Below are 23,232 nucleotides of genomic sequence, written 5' to 3'. Positions count from 1 at the left end.
ATGATATGGTGAAAGCCGGCTCTTTTGACCCTTTTTCTTGCATCGGGCGGATGTTTCCCATCTGGTCTCATCTCATACGGGACGACGACAACTTGGAGCAGCTAGAATCCCTTGGACCGAGTTTTTCCATCGGACCTGGGCAAATCGTTCTGCGCCTCCATTGTTCTAGAGTCATTGGCACTTCCCGACTTACTTATCACTCTTACGGTCGCCTGTTGCTCCTTGTGTCTAAGTCGACACAACACTCCCTTCCTCCATTATTCGGATGTGCTTGTCTCATCTACTCATTGTTCATTCTTTTAAATCTTGGTGAGAGAGACGCAGGAAAACACAATCCATCAAATCATGGTGGCCTTATGGCGTTCTGCCTTTGGGCTTGGGGCTCTTCTGAGCCTTAGCCTTAGCCCCAGCCCGGTCTCCGCCGTCAAGATGCTCTACGACGACAGTCTTCCCGAGGATCTCGATGCGGCATGTTCTGCAGCCCTCATGGCTGATATCGCTTGCGACCCTCTCGTTCCGGCTCTCCGCCATGACTTCTACTACCCTACTGCCACGCTGACCCGCATGTGTACCGTTGGCTGCGCTTCTGCACTCCAGTCTTGGGAGAGCTCGGTCCGGTCTGCCTGTGGCAACGACATTGTCATTCCTGCTGAGTATGATCTTGACGCATCACCCATTGTGATCCCGGCCAGCCGCCGATACATCTATGAATTCACGTGTCTCAAGGAGAGCGATGTCTTTTGCGGCCCCGTTGCGGCATTGACAGCTTTCTTTACCAATCCTGGAGGTGAGTTCTCCCCGCTTCGCGAATGAACTTCGACATGATATGATAATGGCCAATTTCGGACCACGTGGCACGTTTTAACTAACAGCTTGCCAGTTTCTGTCTTCAACTACATCAATGAACTTCCCGAGGGCGCTGTCAAGCCCGCGGATTGTGACCTGTGTCTCGCAGCCAGACTGCGCCTGCGATCTGGGTCGCCCTACTTTGATGGTCCCGTCGTGGCCAGCGAGTCCATCTACCAAACCTTGACGTCCAGCTGTGGCATCACGGGCAAGCCTGCTACCACATCTACCATTGACTATTTCATCACCCAACCGTCGCCTACCGAGTCAGTCTGCGGCAGCACCACGTACCAGATCCAGGGCGGTGATGATTGCTACAGCATCTCCAAGGCTAAGAGTGTCGGTACAGCCTGGATGCTGTCTGACAATCACCTCGGTGCCTATTGTCACGGGTTCCCAACTTCGGGTAGTCTCTGCATCACTAACACGTGCAAAACTGTCACGGTAGCAGTCAACACGACGTGCACAGCCATCGCTGCGGCTGCGAACATCACAGAGCCACAGCTTCTGGCTTGGAATCCTGTCATCAACCCGGTCTGTTCCAACCTGGACATGATGAACGGCACCACTCTTTGCATCGAACCACCCGGACCCAAGCTGCCACCCGCCCCGACGACGAACGTTCCTCCAGTGACGCCTACAACTGCCGCTCCGATCCCTTCCAATACTGCCATTGGGTCTGACAAGCCCTGCGGCCGCTGGTACGAGGTTGAGGCAGGCGACTACTGCAACCTGGTTACTCTCAAGTTTGCCATTTCTCTAGAGGACTTCATGTTCCTCAACACGGGCATCAACTCCAACTGCACCAACCTCTTTGCCAAGGAAAGCTACTGTATCCAGGCGGTTGGTGATATTAATAACTACCCCGGCCGTCCTGGATATAACTCCGTCACCATTGACCCCAACGAGTCCTTTACCGGCGTCCCCTTCACTATGCTGCCCAACGCCACCATGACTCTGGATCCAAGACCAACCCAGCTCCCATTGGCCACCGGTGTCCGCGACGACTGCGCCTTCTACTTCAAGGGCGACGAGTACCAATACTCGCCTGACGTGTTCGGCTTTTGGAATAGCAACTGCGAGATTGCAGCGTCCAACTACAACGTCGATTTTGACAGCTTCGTCGCCTGGAACTCGCTCACGACGAACGTCACGGACGCGGCATGCGTGTTCCAGATCGGCCAGCGGTACTGCGGCTCCTGGGGTCTGCCACCCACACAAACCACCACCGAAGAGCCCGCGCCGACCGGGACCGGGACCGAACCCCAGCCGCCAGCGGCCACGCACGAGGGCCAGCCGGCAGACTGTGATGGCTGGCACGTCGTGGCCAGCAGTGACTCGTGCCAGTCCGTTGCGGACAACGCCGGAATTTCCCTCGCCACATTCCTCGAATGGAACCCTGCCATCAGCGCTGACTGCACCGTGAACTTCTGGCTCGAACAGGCGTACTGCACGCACAGGGCGGGACAGGGCATCAGCATCACGTCCTCGCAGTCTGCTTCGGCAACAGCGTCGACGACGGTCAAGCCTACTCCTCCGGCTCCTACGCATACCGGCCAACCTGCCGACTGCAACAAGTGGGACGTTGTGGTAGAAGGCGACAGCTGCGGGTCCATGGCCTCGGACAACGGAATCACCGTGGATCAGTTCTACGCTTGGAACCCGGCGGTGTCCAAGGACTGCGTGACAAACTTTTGGCTGGGGCAGGCATACTGCGTCGGCCGATCTAGTGTCGGGGGGACTCCTACCACGACGTCGTCGATCCCCACAACGGCGAAGCCGACGCCGCCCGCACCGACACACACCGGCCAGCCGGCTAATTGCAACAAGTGGGATGTTGTGCAGAGTGGCGACGGCTGCGCGTCCATGGCCAGTGACAACGGCATCACACTTGATCAGTTTTATAACTGGAACCCTGCTGTCTCGAGGGATTGCGTGACAAACTTCTGGCTTGGCCAGGCGTACTGCGTTGGGGTTTCTAGCTAGAAAGAATTATTAGGATTTATTTCATGATTTGATTGCTACGTGGAGGTGGGAAATCTGTAGTTTTGCGGAAGCTCAAGTACCTACTATATGTAAGGATAGTGTCATTAAGGATATGTTTTCTACCATGGTTACTCTTTAGGCTAAGGAAAGAGAGTTTTGTAAAGTGAATAATTTTCATTTTATAACTAAAGCTGTAAATGTCTCGTTGATTTTAATCCATAGAGTGAATAACCTGTACCTCAAGCGCGGGCTTTCCAACGCGAACGTGCAAGTCTTGCTATTTGAGATGGAGACCTTTTTATTATATTAATTATCGTTATCATGATCATTCTCCACTACGGAATTAGCAAAGGACATTTTCTAAAAGATCAATTTCAGCTTAAAGAGGAAAGATATTACTTATGAGTGAAATGTTTACTCCCCATCTTCATAGTTATCCTACCAAGGACGGTTAAATGAATGAATGAATGAAGAGCTATTAATTTCAAGGATACGCGAAAACATTTGGCTTCTGCGGCCCTCGCACATTAAACTTTTCGTCTGTCTATCTAAGGTCTCTGAAGAACGGTCTATGTGGTTTAAGTAACAAATAATTATTTGCAGAGCGTAGCTTGTACCTATCTGATATAAGTCCCGGTATAAATCCGATTTGGTGTAAACTTGACTTATTTTCTTTTCGCTATCACCTCCCAACTGATTCTGTTCACCTTGGACATCTGTCGAGATGGCCATGCTATGCGAAACTCCTCGGGATGCTTCCTCGACGATGATGAGCGTATATACGTCCCCACCACCTCCGTTGCTGCCATCGCCAGTTCGGCCGGCCATTCTTAAAAGGGCATCAGGCTACTTGTTCTCGAAACTTTGGGAAAAGGATTCCCGTTGCCCGCCCGACTATATGGGTGAAGACTCGCTATGTCCCAGCACGTCCTGCCCCGCCGTAGATCTGTACTCATCCCACTTGAGATCGAGCCACTCCTGCCGTCCTAGAATTTCGAACAAGCTCATGACCTCCTCACTGGGTCTCCAGTTACCAATCTGCCACTGCACCACCGGCGGTGTTGGTGCAGCAGCATCGCTGTCCTTTCTCTGCTTCTTGCTACCGCGCCCAGCAATGAACTTGACACCCCATCTGTGGCCTCTTTTTCTCGGCATACCATATTCCTCCTTGAATTTGTCGTCTGAAGGAAACCACCACACGTACGTGAAAATCTCGGCGTCCTCGAGGCTTGGCATACTATCGCGAGTCAAAGACTTAGCAAACGCGGCAAGCAGGGGCTCTATCCGCTCCCTACTAGGCTCAGTACGGAACATATCTAGAGTATAATCGTACTCGTTATCCGGGTTGTCGTCGTACTCGGCGTCGTGGTCTATATCCTCGTCCGTATCGGTTTCGCGGGGGTAGTGTTCTGTATCGGAGATCTTATACCCTCCTTGTTCAGAGTCGTGCGGATCCTCGCCACCAGGGCCGACAAAGTACCACCGCCCGTCTGGTCGGAGGGCGTGGAACTCGAGCCGAAATCGCCGCATCTGTGACCACTGCTGGTCAGTTGGCTCGTCCGGTGCAGGGAACAGATCTGAAGTGACCACAGCGCGCACGTCAAACAGGCTTAGCTGCGCACCGAGCTTGCACAGGCCGACAGACACGGGGTCTTTTTCTGCAGGATGGATCAAGTTTGGCCGGGCCATGGTCTGGTTATGCCTGGGGCGCGAGAAGAATGGCCAAAAGTGCAGTGCGGCCCTGGTCAGACTGGAGGGGATACTCTTCCCGCAGAGGTGCTTCTCCTGGTCCATGATCGCGGCGCCGAACTCGTGGCGGGCGTCTCGAAGGGGGCCCTCCCACGGCCAGGTGTAGTGCTCACGCATCACCCTACTCGGTACGGAAGCGGGCACGGGTCGCTCCCACAACCATTTTGCATGCCAGTCCTGAGCAGCCGGCAGGTGGACGAGGCACTGCAGCGGCACGAGGGGGGACAGAGGGCGTATGTCTGTGGCGAGCTCGGCATCCCCGCCGTACGACCTTGACCTGATGAACAGCTTGTTCACAAAGGGCAGATCTGGCAGTGTCTCGGGGTCGTGCAGTTGCAGGCGGCGCGAGTGATATCTGCGATGGTGGCATTGTGGCTCCTCTGGGTCAAAGTTCTGCGGTTGAATTTCGAGCTTGATACCGATGCTGGCTGGCGGATCCTCGGTCTTGTCATAGGCGGCGGCAAGCTGCTCATACAAGGCGCGGATGCGCACCGATATGTGGGCGCTGATTGCGCTCGTCTCCTCGACAGGTTCCTGGCACGACAGAGGCTTCTCGGCATATTCATCGACGAGAAGAAGCGGTAGCGGGAGATCATATTGGAAATTCCCAAACTTTGCGCTTAAAGCTGCCTTTGCTCTTTCGAAGATCTCACTTTCGAAATCTGGGTCGGTCTCGCGAAGCGGCATCTTGATTGATATATTTTGATTGTGATGGATCAGTGTTAGGAGCTGCTTCTTTGCTTGGTGAGGGTGGGGGAAGTGAAGGGGTACCAGGGCGTAGAGTGGAGGGACGCAGGAACAGCTATCCCATCGGGTGCTAACTCACCTCATTTTGCCAAGAGGTGGGGTAGAGCCAATAGGAACTTCCCAGCCTATTAGACTTATCCAATGATTCAACAGGATTTCCAGTACTTCTATTCTCTATATATTTTGTGTATGCCTGAGGTACCAGCAGTCTCCCTTCATACATAAAGGTACATTACAGTCTAAACAGCCCTGCCGAGTTTTTCTTACTTACTACGTAAGGTTATTCCTAGATATCTCGCCTAGAGCCTGGCGGGCTCTTAATGACCCCCTATTACTACAATAAGAGCAAGGCGAGCATACCCCCCTTGACCCCCTACGATGCTGCTCCCATGGAATAGAGGTATTCCTCTTGTCTGTAGCCCGTCTAGGTCGTGAAAGTCGTCGTCCGCCTGCCAATGGTCCAAACCGTTGAATAAGCTGAGCTGCAAGCATCTTCCGCCATTGGTGATGAGTTTTACCTTCTTCCAACTCGGGCTGCCCCAGAGCTGTAGTAGGAAGCTATTCACAACTACCACTTCTAGCAGGAATTTCCAGGCAATTGACTGCCAGCCCCCTCGGCGAATAGGGTGGTTGTATTGATAATAGGACCTCATCTGGTCACTCACATCAACCCCATTCATCGTGATTGTACTCATCGATTGCCCTAGGAACTGGAAGGTCCTTACGGACGTCTGGGCCAAAGACTTGCTGGGCAGCCTTCTTAGCAGCGGTATCCCCAGCTGGGCGGCGGCGGCTGCGAATAACTTCCTGGCCATTCTGGAAGACAGTTGACAGGAAGAGTACGAGGGCATTATCCTTCCAGGTGAATTGGTTGACCTATTTCCTAGTTAGCTGGGTAGGGTAGGGCTGGGCGGGCTAGCAGCTTACCTCCCCATCTAAAGTCGGGATACAGTGTATTTCCCCCCAGGGGATACCCCGTCCTTCAGTCTCTTTCTCAATAACTAGGATCTTATCTATCCCACTATCCTTCCGGCAGGTACCAGAAGCTCCAACCTCTTGATTCCGTAGGGTACGAAAGAGACGTACAGAGGCGAAGAGATTGTCAAGAAATACGTGGTAGGTTGCAGCTGGAAGTAGTGAAATAAGCGTAGTTACTACCTGCTGCGTTGGTGTCAACAGAGCCAGCTTTCCAGCAGCTGGCCTAGCCGGCCGGGCCTGGGGGACTAATGCGTATGGGCCCTTTCCATGGACGTGCCACAGCCACCGTATACAGTAGCCAGACTGGGCAAGGATCCAGATCTTATAGCCAGTTGGGATAGGTTTCGTTGGAATCGTTGTCGTCTCAAGAGACCGACCTGTAAATCGGACCATAGCCTCGTTAACTGTAAGGTCTGAACCAGGTATATCCCATTGACTGCTGCAAGACGCCAAAAAACGGGTGGTCCACAAAAGCGCCCACTTTTACCCCGCACTTCAATCGGTACAAGACGAAACATCATTTACCCCTATGTTTTTTTACCTACTATTACTACCAAAACCATCATTTCAACTAATGTTACGATGTCTTCTAGTAATTCTGATGCTTCCGATACCTCCGTAGCTACCGATACCTCCGTACGGAGCTGTATATTCGTTAAGCTCCTTCCCGAAGACCTTGAAGTCGGCTATACTGCCGACTATACGCCGGAGGAGTACGATAATAACACAGTCCGGCCCCATGAGCCTCCGGCTAAGCCTGGCTTGCCCGGCTCTTTTATACACTTTAATATACCGGCCCGGGACCGGCAAATACGGGACTTACCGGAAACGCCGATTAACCTTTTCCTCCGATACGTTCCCCGGAGCCTTGTTGAGCAGTAGGTCCGGTGGACAAATGCAGCGCCGATTTCTAAGGAGGGCCCTCAGCCTAGACACTCAAGAGTGTATAAGTGGAAAAAGACCTCTATAGAAGAGGTATACCTCTTCTTAGGAATCCGTATTTATATAGGGATCCATAAAGAGTATAAACTATCAAGATACTGGGCAACTCAGCAAGAGAAAGAGGACCCTATTCATCTATTTACCCGTGTTGGAACAGCAAAGGCTGATAAGGAGTAATAGGCAGGTACCATGGGCTGGCTGGCACCTGCCCTGGGCGAAGTGGGACAACTGGCTTAGTCATCACGGCCGGATAAAGGTGGGGCAACCACCCAGGCCGTCACTACCTACTTCGACCGACTCCTGCCTACAATGTAAGATAGAACAACAACAAGAAGAACAAGCAATAGGATCACCAACAGACGAGTGATAATTGCTACCACTATTTGTCGTATACGACCCCGTGAACCAACAACCCGGTTTATATCCCGTGACCGTTACCAAAGACTATCCCGGCAGCTCCGGATATTCGATACCTCTAATCTCCCTAGTCAGTCTAGCTATAGCTAATACCGGCGCCGGCCCTGGGATAATCTAATGCCGGATACGTACCGGAAGGTTAATGGGTAGTCGGCCTATATTCAGGATACCGGGGACTCCTTCTATACGGCCGGCTCTAACCTTACCGTTGACGAGGCTATGGTCCGATTCACGGGCCGGTCCCTTGAGACAACAACAATCCCGACTAAGCCGATCCCGACTGGCTTTAAGATATGGATTCTTGCCCAATCAGGCTACTGTCTCCGGTGGCTCTGGCATATCTACGGAAAGGGCCCGTACGGGCTAGTCCCACAGGCCCGGCCAGCGCCGGATAACGAGGCGGCAAAGCAGGCCCTTTTAACGCCGACGCAACGGGTTGTAACGACCCTAGTTGCCCTACTTCCGGCTGCAATCTACCACGTCTTTTTAGATAACCTCTTTTCTTCTGTCCAGCTCTTTAGGGCTCTCCGGAAGCAGCAAGTCGGAGCTTCTAGCACCTGCCGGAAAGATAGCGGCATAGATAAGATCCTTATTGCCGAGAAAGCAACTGAAGGACAAGATATCCCTTGGGGCAAGATACATTATATCCCTACTTTAGATAGGGAGGTATAGTATTATAGACTACCTTCTAAGGATATCTTTATACTAATCAGTTCTTCTAGGTTAACCAGTTCACCTAGAAAGACAATGCTATTTATACTCTTCTTAATAACAGTCTTCCGGGAAGGCCAGGATATTATTCGGAGCCGGCGCCGGCCAACCGGAGATACTACTGCAAAGCGGGCTGCCCGGAAAGTCTTCGGCGCCGACGTCCGGAAGAACCTGCCAGTGCCGGCACCAATAGACGAGTATAACCATAAGATGAACGGCGTTGATGTTAGTGACCAGATGAGATCCTATTATCAATGGGGCCACCCTATCCGGCGAGGGGGCTGGCAGGCAATTGCTTGGGACTTCCTGCTAGATCTCGGCCTGGGCAAGCTAAAGATAAAAGGAATACCTCTATTCCTTGGCAACACCATACAAAGGGATCGAGAAAGGTTAATTCGCGGTGCTCTTATTGCAGCAGTAAAGGCGCATTATCTCGCCGAACTGCCTTATCCGAGGTATCTGGAAACAGCCTTGCGCAGCCACGGCCTAGATACACAAGAAAGGGCTGCTTAGACTGCAATGTACCGCTTTGTATCAACAGAGATTGCTGGTACCTCTGGCATAACCAAGATAACTAGAGAATAGAAGTACCGGAAATCCTAGCTTATCATTGGATAGAGTATATGAAACCACAAGCCCTTATTGGCCGTACCCCGCATGGCGTCTTGCAGCAGTCAATGGGATAAAGGGAATCCCCAGTCTCTTGGATGTGGGCTGACCACTGGTTAACTTTACGGTATCCCATCGAGTGCCAATTGGCAACAGGTACATTATGCCCAGTTTTGACCCACCTTTGCCCCCTCACCGCGGGAATACATGACGGTACGTCATCAACCCCTATATTTTCCCAGCTGCGTTCACCACCACAACTAACATTTCTACAGATGGGCAACTGTCGCGATGTCCTCAAGCGACTCTGATGCGTCTGATTCGTCAGCGCTTTCACATATCACCGTCGCAGTACTTCCCGAAGACCTTGATAGCGCCTGTACAGCTCAATGTAGGCCCGAGAGGTGTAATAACGCAACTGTACGCCCACACGAATCGCCTCCGCTAGAAAGGGGCACACCGGGCCAATTCAACCCCCTCGACGTGCCCTACCGCGCCGCAACAGTACGGGGTCTATCTACTACCCCTTTAGAGCTTTTTCAGCAGTATGTGCCTTTGAGGCTGGTTGAATCGTGGGTACAGTGGACCAATGAAGCCGCAGTACGAGGCCCTGTTCAACAACACTCACGATCCCACAGAAAAAAGACGAGGTCAGGGTGCCTGCAGTGTGGAGTAGCGCTTTGTAACTCGGATGATTGCTGGTACCTCTTTCATAGTCAGAGTATATAGACAACAGAAGTATCCATAATCTAGGCTTTTTGGTTGGCTAGAAGAAGTCTTGGCTGTCTCCTGAGTGGTCAGTTCCCCTCAAGGGCATGTACCTGTTGCCAATTGGCACTCGATGGGATAGTAGCTGTTGGGCAGCGATTATCAGGTAGGGGGTCAATGGGATGTATTGATGAGTATGAAGAACGAGTGGCTATGGGAATATCCCGACTATCTATATAGTGAGTGGAAGACCCTTTATACTGGCATATCCTTGGCAAACTTAGTCATGCTTGTGTAAGACCATATTGTTTCATAGGCATAGTGTGACAATCGTTGTAACGAGTGTACTGGGATGGGCCTGACACTTATAACTGGAGCATGTCTGTATTGAGCCGATAGCATTCGTCTTTTCCTAGCGTCTGTACGTCATAGTCCGCGTTGACCGAACAAATTGTCACATACGACCATACCCATTGGAAAACTCGGGATCCCGTCCGCTCTCCCATAGATAAGCCAATGAGGGCCGGATTAGTAGTTGGGTCGGTGACGACCAGCGAATACCTGGTGTTGTATGTTTTTGGTTTTTGATTTAAATGTCCTCAAGTCCATAGAGGATCAAGCAGCGCATGATAGAGGAAGCACTAGAAAGCGGCCTAACTGCGACGATGGTCACGATAGACGCTAAAGGGGCGTTTGACGCCACGCTTCGAAATAGACTCATACTCCGGCTCCGCCAACAGGGCTGGCCAGAGGTGTTTATCCGCTTTGTGAGGTCCTTTATGACCCAGCGCGTGGCTATTATCAGAATGGACAAGAGACTCTCGGAGGGCTTTCCGCTACGCTGCGGTCTCCCACAGGGCTCCCCTGCGTCCCCAGTCCTATATATCCTCTACCTAGCAGACGCGCTCTTAGATAATCCTAGGTGCCGCTTTGGGTATGTGGATGATATAGGGCTCCTAGTGATCTCTCCTACGTTGGAAGAGAACGCCCGGATGCTGGGTAGCGAAGTTAGCTCTATGCTCGAATGGGGCGCTGAGAACAAAGTTACCTTTGATGATGATGATGATGATGATGATGATGTATTTAACGTCTTGGTAACAAAAGGACGTGCCGGGCGCAATGCCGACATGGTCTATACTAATCTAAACTATATTACAGGCAAAGTTACCTTTGATCCAGCTAAATGCGAAGCGGTACGCTTGTGGCAGGTGCGAGTGGGTCACGTGAGGCATCTCCTTCACCAGCTGCCCCACCTACACCTTGCCCAGACATCCAGCCCAGCCAGCGGTCAGCTTTCCCATCTTCATCATGAGATCCAATACAGCAGTATTGCCCCCACATCATGATACTAATGCGGGTGGACGCTGACATATCACGGTGCCGTGTCCGTAAGTGCGTTGCTACCTCATCACATACCACGGCGAATTGACATGTTTTACATATGGCAACTGAGTACTCCTCGTCAAATATGAACGGTTCCATTGTATGCAAAAATTTTATGGAAGTACATGGCCTGTGGTGTCATGATCGTGGGATAATACTACAATGGGTGGTGTAAGTCTTTGAGAATAGTGAGCTGTGTTGATTGTAGTTGGAATTAGATGCGGTTGAGCAGGCAACTGTCTGGACGTTGGAACTGTTACTGTCGGAACAGCAAGGCTGATAAGGAGCAATGGGCAGGTATCGTGGGCTGGCTGGCGCCTGCCCTGGGCGACGTGGGACAACTGGCTTAGTCATCACGGCCGGATAAAGGTGGGGCAACCACCCAGGCCGTCCCAACCTACTTCGATCGGCCCCTGCCCACAATGTAAATAGAAACAAGAACAACAGCAATTATCACGGACATCGACGTGATTGTTGCCGAAGATACACCCTCATGAGGAAATGTATCACGTCTGTGATACCAACAGTTACCTTCCCCGGTTGTAGTGGTGGGCGCTATCTGGCCCGTGATCAGTCAAACCCACACCCCATCGCAAAGTCGCAGCAATCTCAACTACCACTTTATGATAGCAACTTAAGAGATGAATAATTACAAAGTCATGAGCGTCATGAGCGAATTGAGACGAATCGATGCATCCTGTTTTTGCATAGCTTGCTCTAGATAATGTCTATCAACTCTTACCCCCCTGCTTCCATGCCCCATATTTATTTTGTTAGGCGTCTTCTACCAACTCCACTACAGTTCGTCGTGTTCACTAGGTTAGGCTCTGACACGAGCACTGTCGATCAGAGAGATCTCCTCTCTATCTCCATGCGACAATATTGTGGGGTTTGCAGCAGGCAGTCCGTAATTGGAAAACATTTCAGCCACGAGGTTTGGCTCGTGAATTCTGCGTTTTCTTCATCTGCGCAATATTCTGCAGCCTTCCGAGACTTGCTCCGCTGCTCTCTTAGGCCTGCCGTGCTCAGCCGTTCAGTCTAGACCACGCCATCAGCTAGCCACCCGCACGAGAGCACGAGAGCACGAGGGACCTAGCCGCCTACATCCCGTTTGACTTGAACCAAACTCAGCCGCAAGTCACATTTGAGCAAGAGAACGCCAATCATATCGCCATGTATGATGCAACATGGTGGTTGCCAGCGCCACCGCCGAATCTTGGCTCCTGCTAGCAGCCTTGCATGCCGACATGGAGCTTCCTGTATTGATCATCAGTTCGAAATGATAGAACACATCATTTTATGTAGTGAGAATGTGAGAACGCAGGCTGGCTGCAATAGTCAATGGAATTCTCCCCGTTCTCCCTTGATACGCCATTAGCATATCTAAAGCGGCTACCCTGTTCCTGTATCGGCACTTGTCTCTGCTTGATGTGGTTCATCGGTGTATTTCCCAATGTCTGCAGCCTGCAACCATTTTTTCTTCAAGCGATCAACAGATAAAGCTTCAAGAAAATCGACGTCATGATCCCATCTCCCACTCTATTTCATACCTAGCTTAGAGCGACCGACAAGACGTTTCGCCACAGTTTGCTTTCGTTCCTTTGCTTGTGCCCTCTTCGCTTTCATTGATTTGACCAAGACAGTCTCCGCAGAGTCGCTTTTCGCTACCACTCTGAGCCACTCAGCCTCGTACAGAAGTAGAACGATCTTCACTTTCAGGCCCTCAATAGACGGATCATCAAGCATCATGCAGAGCTCGTCGATCAAATTGAACCCGTCTGCTTGATCAAGCGATGAGAGGACCGTCGCTAGGTCCACGATAAGGTAAATGTTTGTACCCAAGCTCCTGACTGCTTGCCCCAAGAGCTTCAGCCAATCTTTGGGCTTCAGCGCAGTATGGAATTGTGAGTATCGAGACGACAACTCTTTTTCCGTCTTTAAAGAGCCGCTCCACCGCAACGCCTGATATGTGAGATACTTTATCAGGTCTACTGCCGTTGACATAGAAGCATGCTTCGATTTGTCTAAGCTAGACAATGCCCACAGAGTCGGCACCCCAGCTGACTCCAAAGTCTGGATGATGTCAATCCCGAAGTCTACCATAGCAGAACGCACGCTAAAGGAGCCCTTGATGATAATCAGGGAAGATCGATGGCTTGATGACCATTTCGTGAGTCTGGGGGATAACCAGAACTGATTCGTTGAGGTGTTTGCGCCTCGGCCAGAGACTCTGCGGTTTCGGCACATGAGGTGATACTTGTAACACTTCTCCGGATCCTCAAAAGTCGGCGAAAGAGTGGCCAAGACGTGTGACAGATGGAGATCTGAGATTCGTTGATTTGTGTCTAGTTGGGCGCTTGTTTGAATATATTGAAAGGCTGTACACTGGTTGTAAGCACCCAGAATCACTTTGAGGAGCTAAGGGCCGCCTACTTTCTACCTTGGTGATGAGATCATTCATTGTTAGACCCGAGGCTTCCAAGAGAAACACTATGAGGTCAAGTCTCTTTTCATGCCTCTCATTTGAGACTCTTAATCCAGAAACAAGTTGTGTTAGACCGTCAAGTTGTTGTTGATGGGACTTTTCAGCATCCTCCAGGGCGGATAGAATGCCTTTCAGCTTGCCAGAATGAGCTGTGTGCATATCACGGAGCTCGGCTTGCGAGCCTACCGCCGCCAGTTCAGTAATGTTGTCAGAAGCAATACTGATTCTCTGTAGCAAATCATCGTATTGAAGTTTGCGCGGCCGCGTGAAACTGTGGACGAAATGGCGAAGCTTAGACTCTTTACACCACGAGTGGGCAATCAGCAGAAACTCCAAGATGCAAGAATACAGATTCTCAACAGCCACTCGCATGTTCGCAGTTGGGTATATTGTGGAAACAATTTTGACTCGCGAAAGTCGCACGCCAACCTGCCAGGTGGACTTGGCCACGATTTTCAGGGTCTCCGCATGGTTGACCACGCTCTTCCTCTGCCGTATTAGCTCTTTTCTTGTGTGTTTCCATTTTAAATTGGTTGACTCACACCAAATATCAGTTTCATAGCGCCCCATGCCAGAGACACATACTCTGGATGATGTTGAACAAAGACGTCGAGGATGGTTCCGTAATGACAGATGATCTCGGACGTTCTTTCAAGCCACCCCCTGATTTCGCCCGATGCCTTCGTTGCTTCATATTTTTCGAGCGTTGCGGTCACTAAGCTTTGAATATCCTCCATGGATTGACTCCCAGTAATTAGAGTCTTCTCCTCGCGTGTCAAGATATGACTCTGCTGGAAATACCTCTGGACAGCCCTAAAAGCTTCTTCCGCAATACATCTGTCATCTGTCGCAATCGTGTTAAGACATCTCAAAGTCTTCGCTGGTCATTAGAAACTCACCCTGCTTCCCCCGCTTGTACCATGATGATGTAGCTGTATTCATATCCATCTGCACCACACAGCCTTTCACTATGAACTCACACTTTCCAGCTTTTCGTACGCATCAGGCGTGGTTTCTTGAACACAAAGAATGACGCGCGGGGTTGTGGTTACGCACCGTCGTTGACTACAATCGATTAGGCAAACGTTTAGCTCTCTGCGAGATGGCGTAGCCACGCGAAGGTCTACTCGACCTGTCATTTAGCGTTTGATTGACGATTGCCGCCGAGTTTGGAGCCTGATCAGATCAGGCTGGACTGTTGTTTCAGTCAGAAATTACGAACATACATAAGTACCAACAATCGCTGACCAGTTACTCAAATCATCACCTCGGCCTATCAGAGCATCGGGCTCCAGTCAACCACATTCATTTCTGGCGAGCTGCGTGCTGTGTGACGCTGACCCCTCTTTCCTGTCATTTCATGTTCTTTTTCATTCCCGCCCCCCCGTTTCCTCGTTTTGCCGCTTCACAATGCCTACCTGAAAGGAGATTAGCAACACCTTACGATCAGCATCAGGAACTGTTGCAGCTGCGCGTCTATTACGCATCATATTGTACGGTGCCTCGGGTGCGCTGCCAATATCTCGACTCAGTTCAGCGTACAAACCTACACTTCAAAGCATTATTGACGAGCATCAAGCGGCGTCATTCAGAGCAGGCCCAAGGACTTGTGCTTCATTCAACATGGCAACAGACAACGTCCATCATCGAATGGTAACAAACCCACAACCTCGAAAGTCCGGTCCACATCCAAGACTTAACCAGCAACGGCATGCAAATGATGCCAAACATCAGCCCACGGCGTTTTATGCACCTTCGAAAACCTCAACCCAAGGACTGCAAGTAGATTCTAATGCAGGAACCCATACATCAGAAGGATCCCATCCACTGCACGACTATCAGATGCAATTGATGTTGTTGGAGCAACAAAATAAAAAGCGGCTAGCGATGGCTCTGTTGGTATTCCTTTCACAGGGAATTTGGTTCGAACCGTAGGGTCCTGGGGGTGACGAAGTATCAATATCTCTGTATTGATTGATTCTGCGTGAGGAGTAGAAGGGAGATTCCAACCGGAGGTTGGGTGGGTAGTCGAGGTCTAAGTGTACCCCCTCGAGGTGGCCCATGCTCTGCCCCTACTCGCGGCCGAATTGGACTTCCAATCCGACAGGCTCGACAAGAAAAAGATGCAACGGGACGCCAGTATGAACCAGCCACTGCTGAGACTGATACTTCGGATAGAGGTCCGCTTCCAGATACCCAAGTCAACAACCTGAAATCTCGAGAGACAACTCAGACACATTATACAATATCAGAAGATGAAATAGGTAAAGGGTTACAAAACAAATTCGCCGCATTAGCACTCAAAACGGGTGCGTCTCGACACATCAAGCCCTCCAGCCGTTTGGGTACCGCGCAACCAGTTCCAGCCACGTCAACAGCGCTATCTGATAATGAACCCGGGTCCTCAAATTTACGCATGACGGCATCTCCAGCGCCAGGGACCAAGTTACCCATCGTCACCTTAGCATCACAACAGAATCTTCGCAGCCACAGCCCATCGTACACAGCTCAAAGACAGAAGCAGCCTGAAAGAGCTCGTTGGAACTTTGAAGCAAACCAGGGGACGCAAAAAATGAAACAGAATCATGGCTATCGCTACAGCCCAGCAGACGTTTCTGAGACTCTAGTCAATGCCGGTGAGGTTTGTTCTGAACCAAGCCTTTCCTCGGGACTTGAAACGTGTGCTGCTACCCCAAACAGCTCAGAATACATTCAGATGGTTATTTCTGAGACAGATGAAGTCCCTGACGGAGGAATCTCAGGACTTCTAAGCGCCGAAGAGACATCTTTATTGTGTTTCGATGTTCTTCAACAGATGAAGCAGCGAATTCAGCTGTTAGAAGCAGCGAATGAAGAGCTCAGCCGAATCCCAACCAGCGCCAGGCTGGCACCCAAGCCAGCAACACCCAGCAACCTAGCAACAGCCTAACGAGCCATCAGCCCGGCTCAAAGCGCCCACGCGCCCCTACCCCTACCCAGGACTCAATTGTTGTAGCGGACGTTAGTGATGCGGCTAGCTGTAGCAGCATGGATGAAGATGAGAATGGGGCTGAAGCAGAAGGGCTGCAAGCCCCTGACGACCCAGTCCTACCCCCCCTACCCAGCCAACCTACCCTAGCTACCTCAAGCAGCAGGGCTCAGCGGGTGGCGCAGAAGCCTGATTACAACGTTATTAATGCCTACACCCACCTCGACCTCGACTCAGAGCAGTAGGCTCAGGCCAGCCTCCCCACGGGCACTACGAGTCGCCCAGTGTAACGTGGGGAAGAGAAGCCCAGCTCATACAGCTCTCCTAGAGCTCTGCTGGGTGGATCAGATCGATATAGTACTGATCCAGGAGCCCTGGATAGGCTATAGAGATAAGATGCAAATCAACACACACCCAGGCTATAACTCTTATATCCCAATTGACTTCTGGAACAACAGAGATACAAGACCTAGGGTTATGACCTATATACGCAAGAGTCTAAGACTACAAATACAGCAACAAAGGCCTACCCAAACGAGAGATATCTTATGGGTTAAGGCTGGCAACTTCACTATTATCAACGTATATAGGCCGCCAGGTGAGCCGACAAACCACACGACTACTGCTCTCCTAGGATACTATCCGCCAGAAAGAGCCCTTATAGCAGGGGACTTTAACGCCCGCCACCCTACCTGGGAACCAGGCTCCCCTAGCCGGAATCGGGGGGACGATATTGCAGAGTGGGCTGAAGGCTACGATCTTTCGTTTATTGGGGAGGTTGGGGTCCCTACCCATACTCATAGGCATACCCTCGACCTAACATTCTCAAATATCCCCTTTGCTGAGGCTTATATTAGCCCACACCTGCACCCAGGGGCTGACCACCAAGCTATCACAACAACTATCCCTATAGGCAAGGCCCAGAAACAGAAACGCCAGACTGGCCACCTCTCAGTCCCAGAGTCAGCCCTACCCCGACTTATCGACCTAGTAAGAGCTGGATCCTCAGCCTTACCTACCCTAGGGGAAGTACCTAGTCCAGCAGAGCTGGACACTCTAGCTACCCAACTAGTCAGCCTCTTCTATACAGCTATTCAAGCTGTAGGTAAGAGACGGACAAATCAGGGTAGGGGAGCCCCCTGGTGGACAGAAGAGTGTGCAGAAGCCCACCGAGCTGCTATCGAGGCTAGGCGCCAGCAGGCCCAGGAACCTGGGCTAGTTATACCTCCCCCCATCCTAGAGGAGCAAAAGATCTTCTTAACAACTGTTAGAAGGGCAAAACGTGCTTACTGGACTACTAAGATCGAAGGGGCTAAGACAGACCAAGACCTATATAAGATAGTAGGCTGGCGGAAGGCTGGCTTAGCTGCTAAAGGCCCGCCTCTTATAGTGGAAGGTCAGACAATCGACAACAGCTACGATAAAGCCCAGGCCCTACGAAAGGCCTTACTAGAGAGATTTAACGCTACAGACGACTTACCTGGGGACCCTTTCGCTGTCCCAGTAGTTGCACGGCGTCTAATGCCCTGGCAGGATGTGGTCAGCATGGAAGAAGTACGCCAGGCTACTCTAACAAAGACTACAACCCCTGGGATTGACGGGATTACTACAAAGTTACTACAATACACCTGGGAATCAGTAGCTAGGCCTATACAGCAGCTCTTCCAGGCCTGTATTCAAGTAGGCCACTTCCCTCGACCGTTCCGCAAAGCAGAAGTTGTCATGATCCAGAAGCCAGGGAAAACAGACTTCTCGAAGACTGGGTCTTGGCGTCCGATATCCCTTTTATCCTGCTTAGGTAAAGGCCTAGAGCGGCTAATAGCAAAAAGGATGGCCTACCTTACTATCCTAGAAGGGGTTGCTAGCCCACAGCAGGTTGGAGCACTACCAGGGAGGGCTGCAGTCGACCTAACAGCCTGTCTGACCCACGAGATCGAGAGGGCTCTAGACTCAGGGCTCACTGCAACTCTTGTGACAATGGACGTTAAAGGGGCTTTTGACTCTGTCCTAAGAAACCGACTTATTATCAGGCTACGACAGCAGGGTTGGCCCAGTCATCTGATTAGGCTGATCTTCACCTTTACCTCTAGCCGAGCAGCCCGGGTCAGGCTAGAGGATACAACTACAGAGGATTTCCCTCTATCCTGTGGGCTACCACAAGGCTCCCCACTATCCCCTATTCTCTTTTTACTATATTTAGCGGATATCCTAGCCGACGATCAAGAACTACGGTTTGGCTATGCGGATGATATAGGCTTAGTAGCTACTAGCCCGTCGCTAGAAGGAAATGCTATAGCCCTAGGCCAAAAGATCACTCATATCCTTAACTGGGGCACTGATAACAAGGTTGCTTTTGACCCAGCTAAGTGTGAGGCAGTCCACTTCAGCAGGAAATATAACCAGACAAAAGACCTACCAGATATACAGGCGACGGGCCTAACTATTAAGGCCTCAACTAAGCCTGTACGATGGCTAGGAGTCTGGTTCGACAAGAGACTCACCTTCCGTCACCATGTCGAAACTAAGGTGGCAGCGGCAAAGAAGGTAGCCCAGTTCCTTCGGCACCTAACAAATACCAAAGGGGGACTCCCAGCAGCCGCAATACGAAAAGCGGTTATTGCCTGTGTCCTTCCAACAGCCTTGTATGGAGTTGAGACCTGGTATGCGGGCCTAACCAAACCAGCCCTAAACAGCGGCACCAATACTAGCAGTAGCACTGCTTTACAGATACCTACAGTTGGTACAGGACAGAAGGGCCTGGCCCGTAGACTTAGCAAAGTTATTACAGCAGCAGCAAGGGCTATCCTGCCTGTCTGGAGAACCACACCGACCAGTAGCCTCATCCGAGACGCTGGCCTTCCCACAGCAGAGGTAGCCCTCGAAGCAGCGCGACTACGCTTCGCTATACGCCTGCAGAAGGTTGACCAACAGCATCCCTTGGTCCCAAGGCTGCTGCAGTCAGGGCGGCAACAGACCAGGCTTCAAAGAACAGCTGGCCTTTTACCTAAGTGTCCAAGGCCAGCGCTCCTACAGCCGCAATACCTCCCAGGGTCCTATGACCCTATAGTTACACAGACGAAGGATACGGCGTGTACTATATAGTATATAGCTAGAGCCTGCGACCCTTCACGCCACATACCCTCCGGGAGGTCTGCCGCAAGGGCGGCTGCGCCCTTGCCGCCATGGCGTTAAATAGAACAACAACAACAATTACGAGCTGTTCCATGGGCACTTACGGCACTGAGAAAGCGCAGCCTCCGCGCACCCAGACTTATCACATCTTCGGTCGTAGGGTTGCAAATCATTCGCAATGACTTCCAACGCGCAGCTAGGGCGGACTAGGAAACTGAAGCTAGCGCCGCGTTCCTGGATTGGATTTCTCGTGGGCTACAGCTCTAGCAAATCAAACCCTGTAAGAAACCCCCCGAAGAACAAAGTCTTCACCACGCGCACCGGCTGCAGACGGTGCTGGGGACAGTGCCTGAGGAATGGAGAGCGGAGATCGAGCGACGGCGGTCGAGAGTACGCGTCAAACATTTATAACGTAGGTTCACCGCTACTGCCGTCTTACAATAAGCCGTACGGAAGAGCCCTTGTGGTAAGAATGCCTCTATGATACATTCTCAACTATCACGAAGGCATGCGCGACTTCGTTTTGTTCTACCGTCATACAGACCAAGACTCGGTTCATGACGATCCATCATACCTCTGTGATACATTCTCAACTATCACGAAGGCATGCGTGACTTCGTTTTGTTCTACCGCCGTACGGACCAATGCTCAGTTCATGACGATCCATCATACCTCTGTGATACATTCTCAACTATCACGAAGGCATGCGTGACTTCGTTTTGTTCTACCGCCGTACGGACCAATGCTCAGTTTATGACGACCCATCCCCATAGTTTCGACCGTAGGTGTCAACCCTACAGACGTGGCGGTCTCATACCGTATGCCTCGGGCGAAATGGATGTTCCTGTGGTTCTTTCTGTTTTTCTCAGCTGCGCGTCAACTCTTGTCTGACTGTATTTCAATTGCTGAATTCTCAGCTGAAGATCAAGTTTCCTGCAACTTCGCCCCCAACGCTGAGAGTGGAATTTAGTCCCATAGCTGCTACCTGTCTTGCAGCCGAGAGAGAAGGATGACTATCTCTGCGGTATGTTTTCAAGTATGCACTAGGACATGCTGAAATTACGACCTTCTGTGCTGTGACCGCAATCAGAAACACTAGGGATGAGAGGACTTTCCATTGGATTGTCGCACATCAATCGCGAAAAGGGATCGAATATGACGTGAGATGAAAAATCTTCAGAAATAGAGAGTATCATGTATGGAGAGAATGGATATAAGTAGAGGCATTGATCTGTCGATTTTCCAGGAGAATGGGCCATCATATCACCAAATAGTTTCTTCTGTATCAGGCTACAGCCTCGATTGCTGCCTCATCGCCTTAGTTCGCTTGCTCACACCACTGGCATATAAACTCTGCAATAACCCTCTCACCAATTTCTAAAATGAAGTTTTCACTTCCCACCGTCATTGCCATCTTCTGTACAACCACCGCTCTTGCCCTCCCTCAGATTAACAACGTTGGCGACCTTGTCGAGCGTGACGGAGAAGGGATCGACCTTTCCCAAATTGAGATCGACGACGTCGAGGTCGACTACGATCCTACCGACTTTGACGGCCTCGAGGCCCGCGCCGGAAATACCATACACTGCAGCAACAACGGCAAGATCAAGCGCGTCAAGAAGGAGTATAAGGGAAAGTGCCACCCCAAAAACAGCATCGGTCGCCAAGCCGCCCACAACTGCGAGAGACCTCGCAGCGGAAAGTCCTACCTTTGCGTACAGAGCAATAAGGCCACCTGCTACGTATATTTTTCCTCTGAGGCCCTGCTCCTTGATTTTCTTATCGCTGATTTGGCTACCTAACTGCTCAGACCATCAAGGAAGCCGCGAAGAGGAAATTCGAGAACGGCGAGTGCTTCATCCGCAAGTAGAGAGTAACGCCAACGCCGACCATTCTCTATATATTTCTCAGCTTTCTTTATCGATCCATTACTCCGGATTCTCTCATTTGCACTCCTTTTCCAACATGCAGTCTCACGTCCTTTCCATCACGGCTTCTCTACCTCTCTCAATGGTCCGCGAGATGGCCAACTCGGGCGCCATTGACGAAATCTCCAACAGCCCGAACGCGGTCCGCCACCACATCTACTGGAACAGCATGCGCGACAACAAAACTAGCAAGACGCAGAAGTCCGTGCTGTTTGCCATCTACCAAACCGGACAACATGGACCCCAGAACGGATACCGCCTCTGCCTGGTCCATCAAGGCTACAACATCGTCTCGGCGAAGAAATCGGATGGCGCCTCCGACGACGAGATTGACAGTCTCGAGAAGGACATCCCCCAGGGACACGAGGAGATGGTGATTTTGGGACAGGCGGCTGCTTTGGAGGAGACTGAGTAGGAGAATTGATCCATTCGTACACAACCTTCGCCTTTTCCTCTCTTTGGCAACAGTTAGATGGCTGGAGGAAGGGCCCTGTAGTTTCATTCTTTACGGTCGTTTCTTTTCTGAGAAAAAAACCACTCGCTACACGAAATATTCAGTTCCATGTGACGGTGTTCTTGTCGAATTGGCCGTGTTGGATATGGATACTTCGGCGTTTACATGACATATCGGAGTCAGTGCTCCACACGTGACGTGGCGCACCTACCTCTTACAAGGACGCGCGCGCGCGCAGGACAGATCATGGAGAGTAGAAGAACAGATACAATACATATTTATCTTCAAAGCGAAGCGCCTCCTTCCAAGTAGAGATCAATTGCATTAAAAAAAGGAAGGAGCGTGAGCTTTATTTCAGTTGGACGAAATCGCGCGCTAGTGAGCGCCACACGACGCCACGACTAGGGACCACCCCCCTCAGTTTCCATACGCCATTTGTCGAACGTCACGTGTAGCCACGTTGCGGCGCCTGCCTCGCACAATTGCTGCCACCCACCTTCCACGGATACAGAGCCCCGGGAGGGCCCCCGGAGGGAGGGGTTCCAAGGGGTTTGCCCCTGGTGTGGGCGATCACGTAAGTTTACTTTCCATACTTTCCATACCTACGTCACTTCCACATCCCACCTTTCTTCCTCAACCTCGACCTCGACCTCGACCTCAACCTCAACCTCTACACATCACTTCAACCTTACCTCAACCTCGCCAGATGCATCAATTGATCCTCCAACGTTCGACTACGACCTCACAGTCATGAAGCACGACGCTTGTGCTGGCCAATGGATATGGCATTGCTAAGAGACTGAATGGCACCCTTCTATCGGGAATCCTGGAGAGAGAGACGTTAGCAGTGATCGAGGGCGAGAGATTCTGACAGGACCTCTGATTGATTGATTCATTACATACCTGAGAGTTGCTGACTCCGCGGCAGGTCAACCAGCGCTTGGTACGCTTCGAGGGGTTCTTGAGGTTGACGAATTCGGAGGCGGGCAGCGTCACCTTGCATCAATCACATTGAATAGAGGGCTCGTTGTCGTCATCGATGTTGCGTCGATCGGGAGGGAGTTGTTGACGGGATGGACCACCACCACCTTGCACCGCTGCAGCAGCCATTATCGATCGCTTGATTGATAATTGATGATGCAGACGATGCAATTGCTGGCTCTGGCCCTGTCAATCCAGTGGCTTGACG

General features: G+C 51.2%; 4 protein-coding genes across 4 annotated transcripts; 2 read left to right on the top strand and 2 right to left on the bottom strand.

Moving 5' to 3' along the window:
• Nucleotides 1-429: 429 nt before the first annotated feature.
• Nucleotides 430-2,985, top strand: BDP81DRAFT_351844 (LysM domain-containing protein; the record flags this gene model as incomplete). Its single annotated transcript, XM_060586220.1, has 3 exons — nt 430-787; nt 881-2,179; nt 2,441-2,985. The coding sequence occupies 3 exons, from the start codon at nt 430-432 to the stop codon at nt 2,830-2,832; spliced, it is 2,049 nt and encodes a 682-aa protein (XP_060443864.1). The 3' UTR covers nt 2,833-2,985.
• A 321-nt stretch (nt 2,986-3,306) lies between these two features.
• On the bottom strand, nt 3,307-5,337 carry BDP81DRAFT_431197 (uncharacterized protein). Its single transcript, XM_060590666.1, has one exon. It carries the CDS (start codon nt 5,266-5,268, stop codon nt 3,727-3,729), a length of 1,542 nt encoding a protein of 513 aa, XP_060443863.1. The 5' UTR covers nt 5,269-5,337; the 3' UTR covers nt 3,307-3,726.
• A 7,197-nt stretch (nt 5,338-12,534) lies between these two features.
• On the bottom strand, nt 12,535-14,740 carry BDP81DRAFT_47531 (uncharacterized protein). The gene is made up of 5 exons (XM_060594731.1): nt 14,618-14,740; nt 14,461-14,550; nt 14,104-14,405; nt 13,510-14,044; nt 12,535-13,454 (listed from the first exon to the last, which is right to left on the bottom strand). The coding sequence occupies exons 2-5, from the start codon at nt 14,507-14,509 to the stop codon at nt 12,616-12,618; spliced, it is 1,725 nt and encodes a 574-aa protein (XP_060443862.1). The 5' UTR covers nt 14,510-14,550; nt 14,618-14,740; the 3' UTR covers nt 12,535-12,615.
• Nucleotides 14,741-21,023: 6,283 nt separating this feature from the next.
• BDP81DRAFT_472783 (uncharacterized protein) lies at nt 21,024-22,004 on the top strand (the record flags this gene model as incomplete). The annotated part of the gene is made up of 2 exons (XM_060594628.1): nt 21,024-21,403; nt 21,573-22,004. The coding sequence occupies exons 1-2, from the start codon at nt 21,044-21,046 to the stop codon at nt 22,002-22,004; spliced, it is 792 nt and encodes a 263-aa protein (XP_060443861.1). The 5' UTR covers nt 21,024-21,043.
• Nucleotides 22,005-23,232: the final 1,228 nt, after the last annotated feature.

This window comes from Colletotrichum phormii (genome assembly GCF_030913505.1).
Source record: "Colletotrichum phormii strain CBS 102054 chromosome Unknown BDP81scaffold_13, whole genome shotgun sequence".
NCBI lineage: Eukaryota > Fungi > Ascomycota > Sordariomycetes > Glomerellales > Glomerellaceae > Colletotrichum > Colletotrichum phormii.
The sequence above is the reverse complement of the archived record's forward strand: the minus strand, read 5'-3'. Positions and strand labels throughout refer to the sequence as shown.

Coding starts and splice junctions, on each gene's coding strand:
- BDP81DRAFT_431197 (XM_060590666.1), bottom strand. CDS start 5,268: ATGCCGCTTCGCGAGACCGACCCAGATTTCGAAAGTGAGATCTTCGAA.
- BDP81DRAFT_47531 (XM_060594731.1), bottom strand. CDS start 14,509: ATGGATATGAATACAGCTACATCATCATGGTACAAGCGGGGGAAGCAG. Junction 14,045..14,103: donor CTATGAAACTGATATTTGGT/GTGAGTCAACCA, acceptor CGGCAGAGGAAG/AGCGTGGTCAACCATGCGGA. Junction 13,455..13,509: donor TCTCATCACCAAGGTAGAAA/GTAGGCGGCCCT, acceptor ACCAGTGTACAG/CCTTTCAATATATTCAAACA.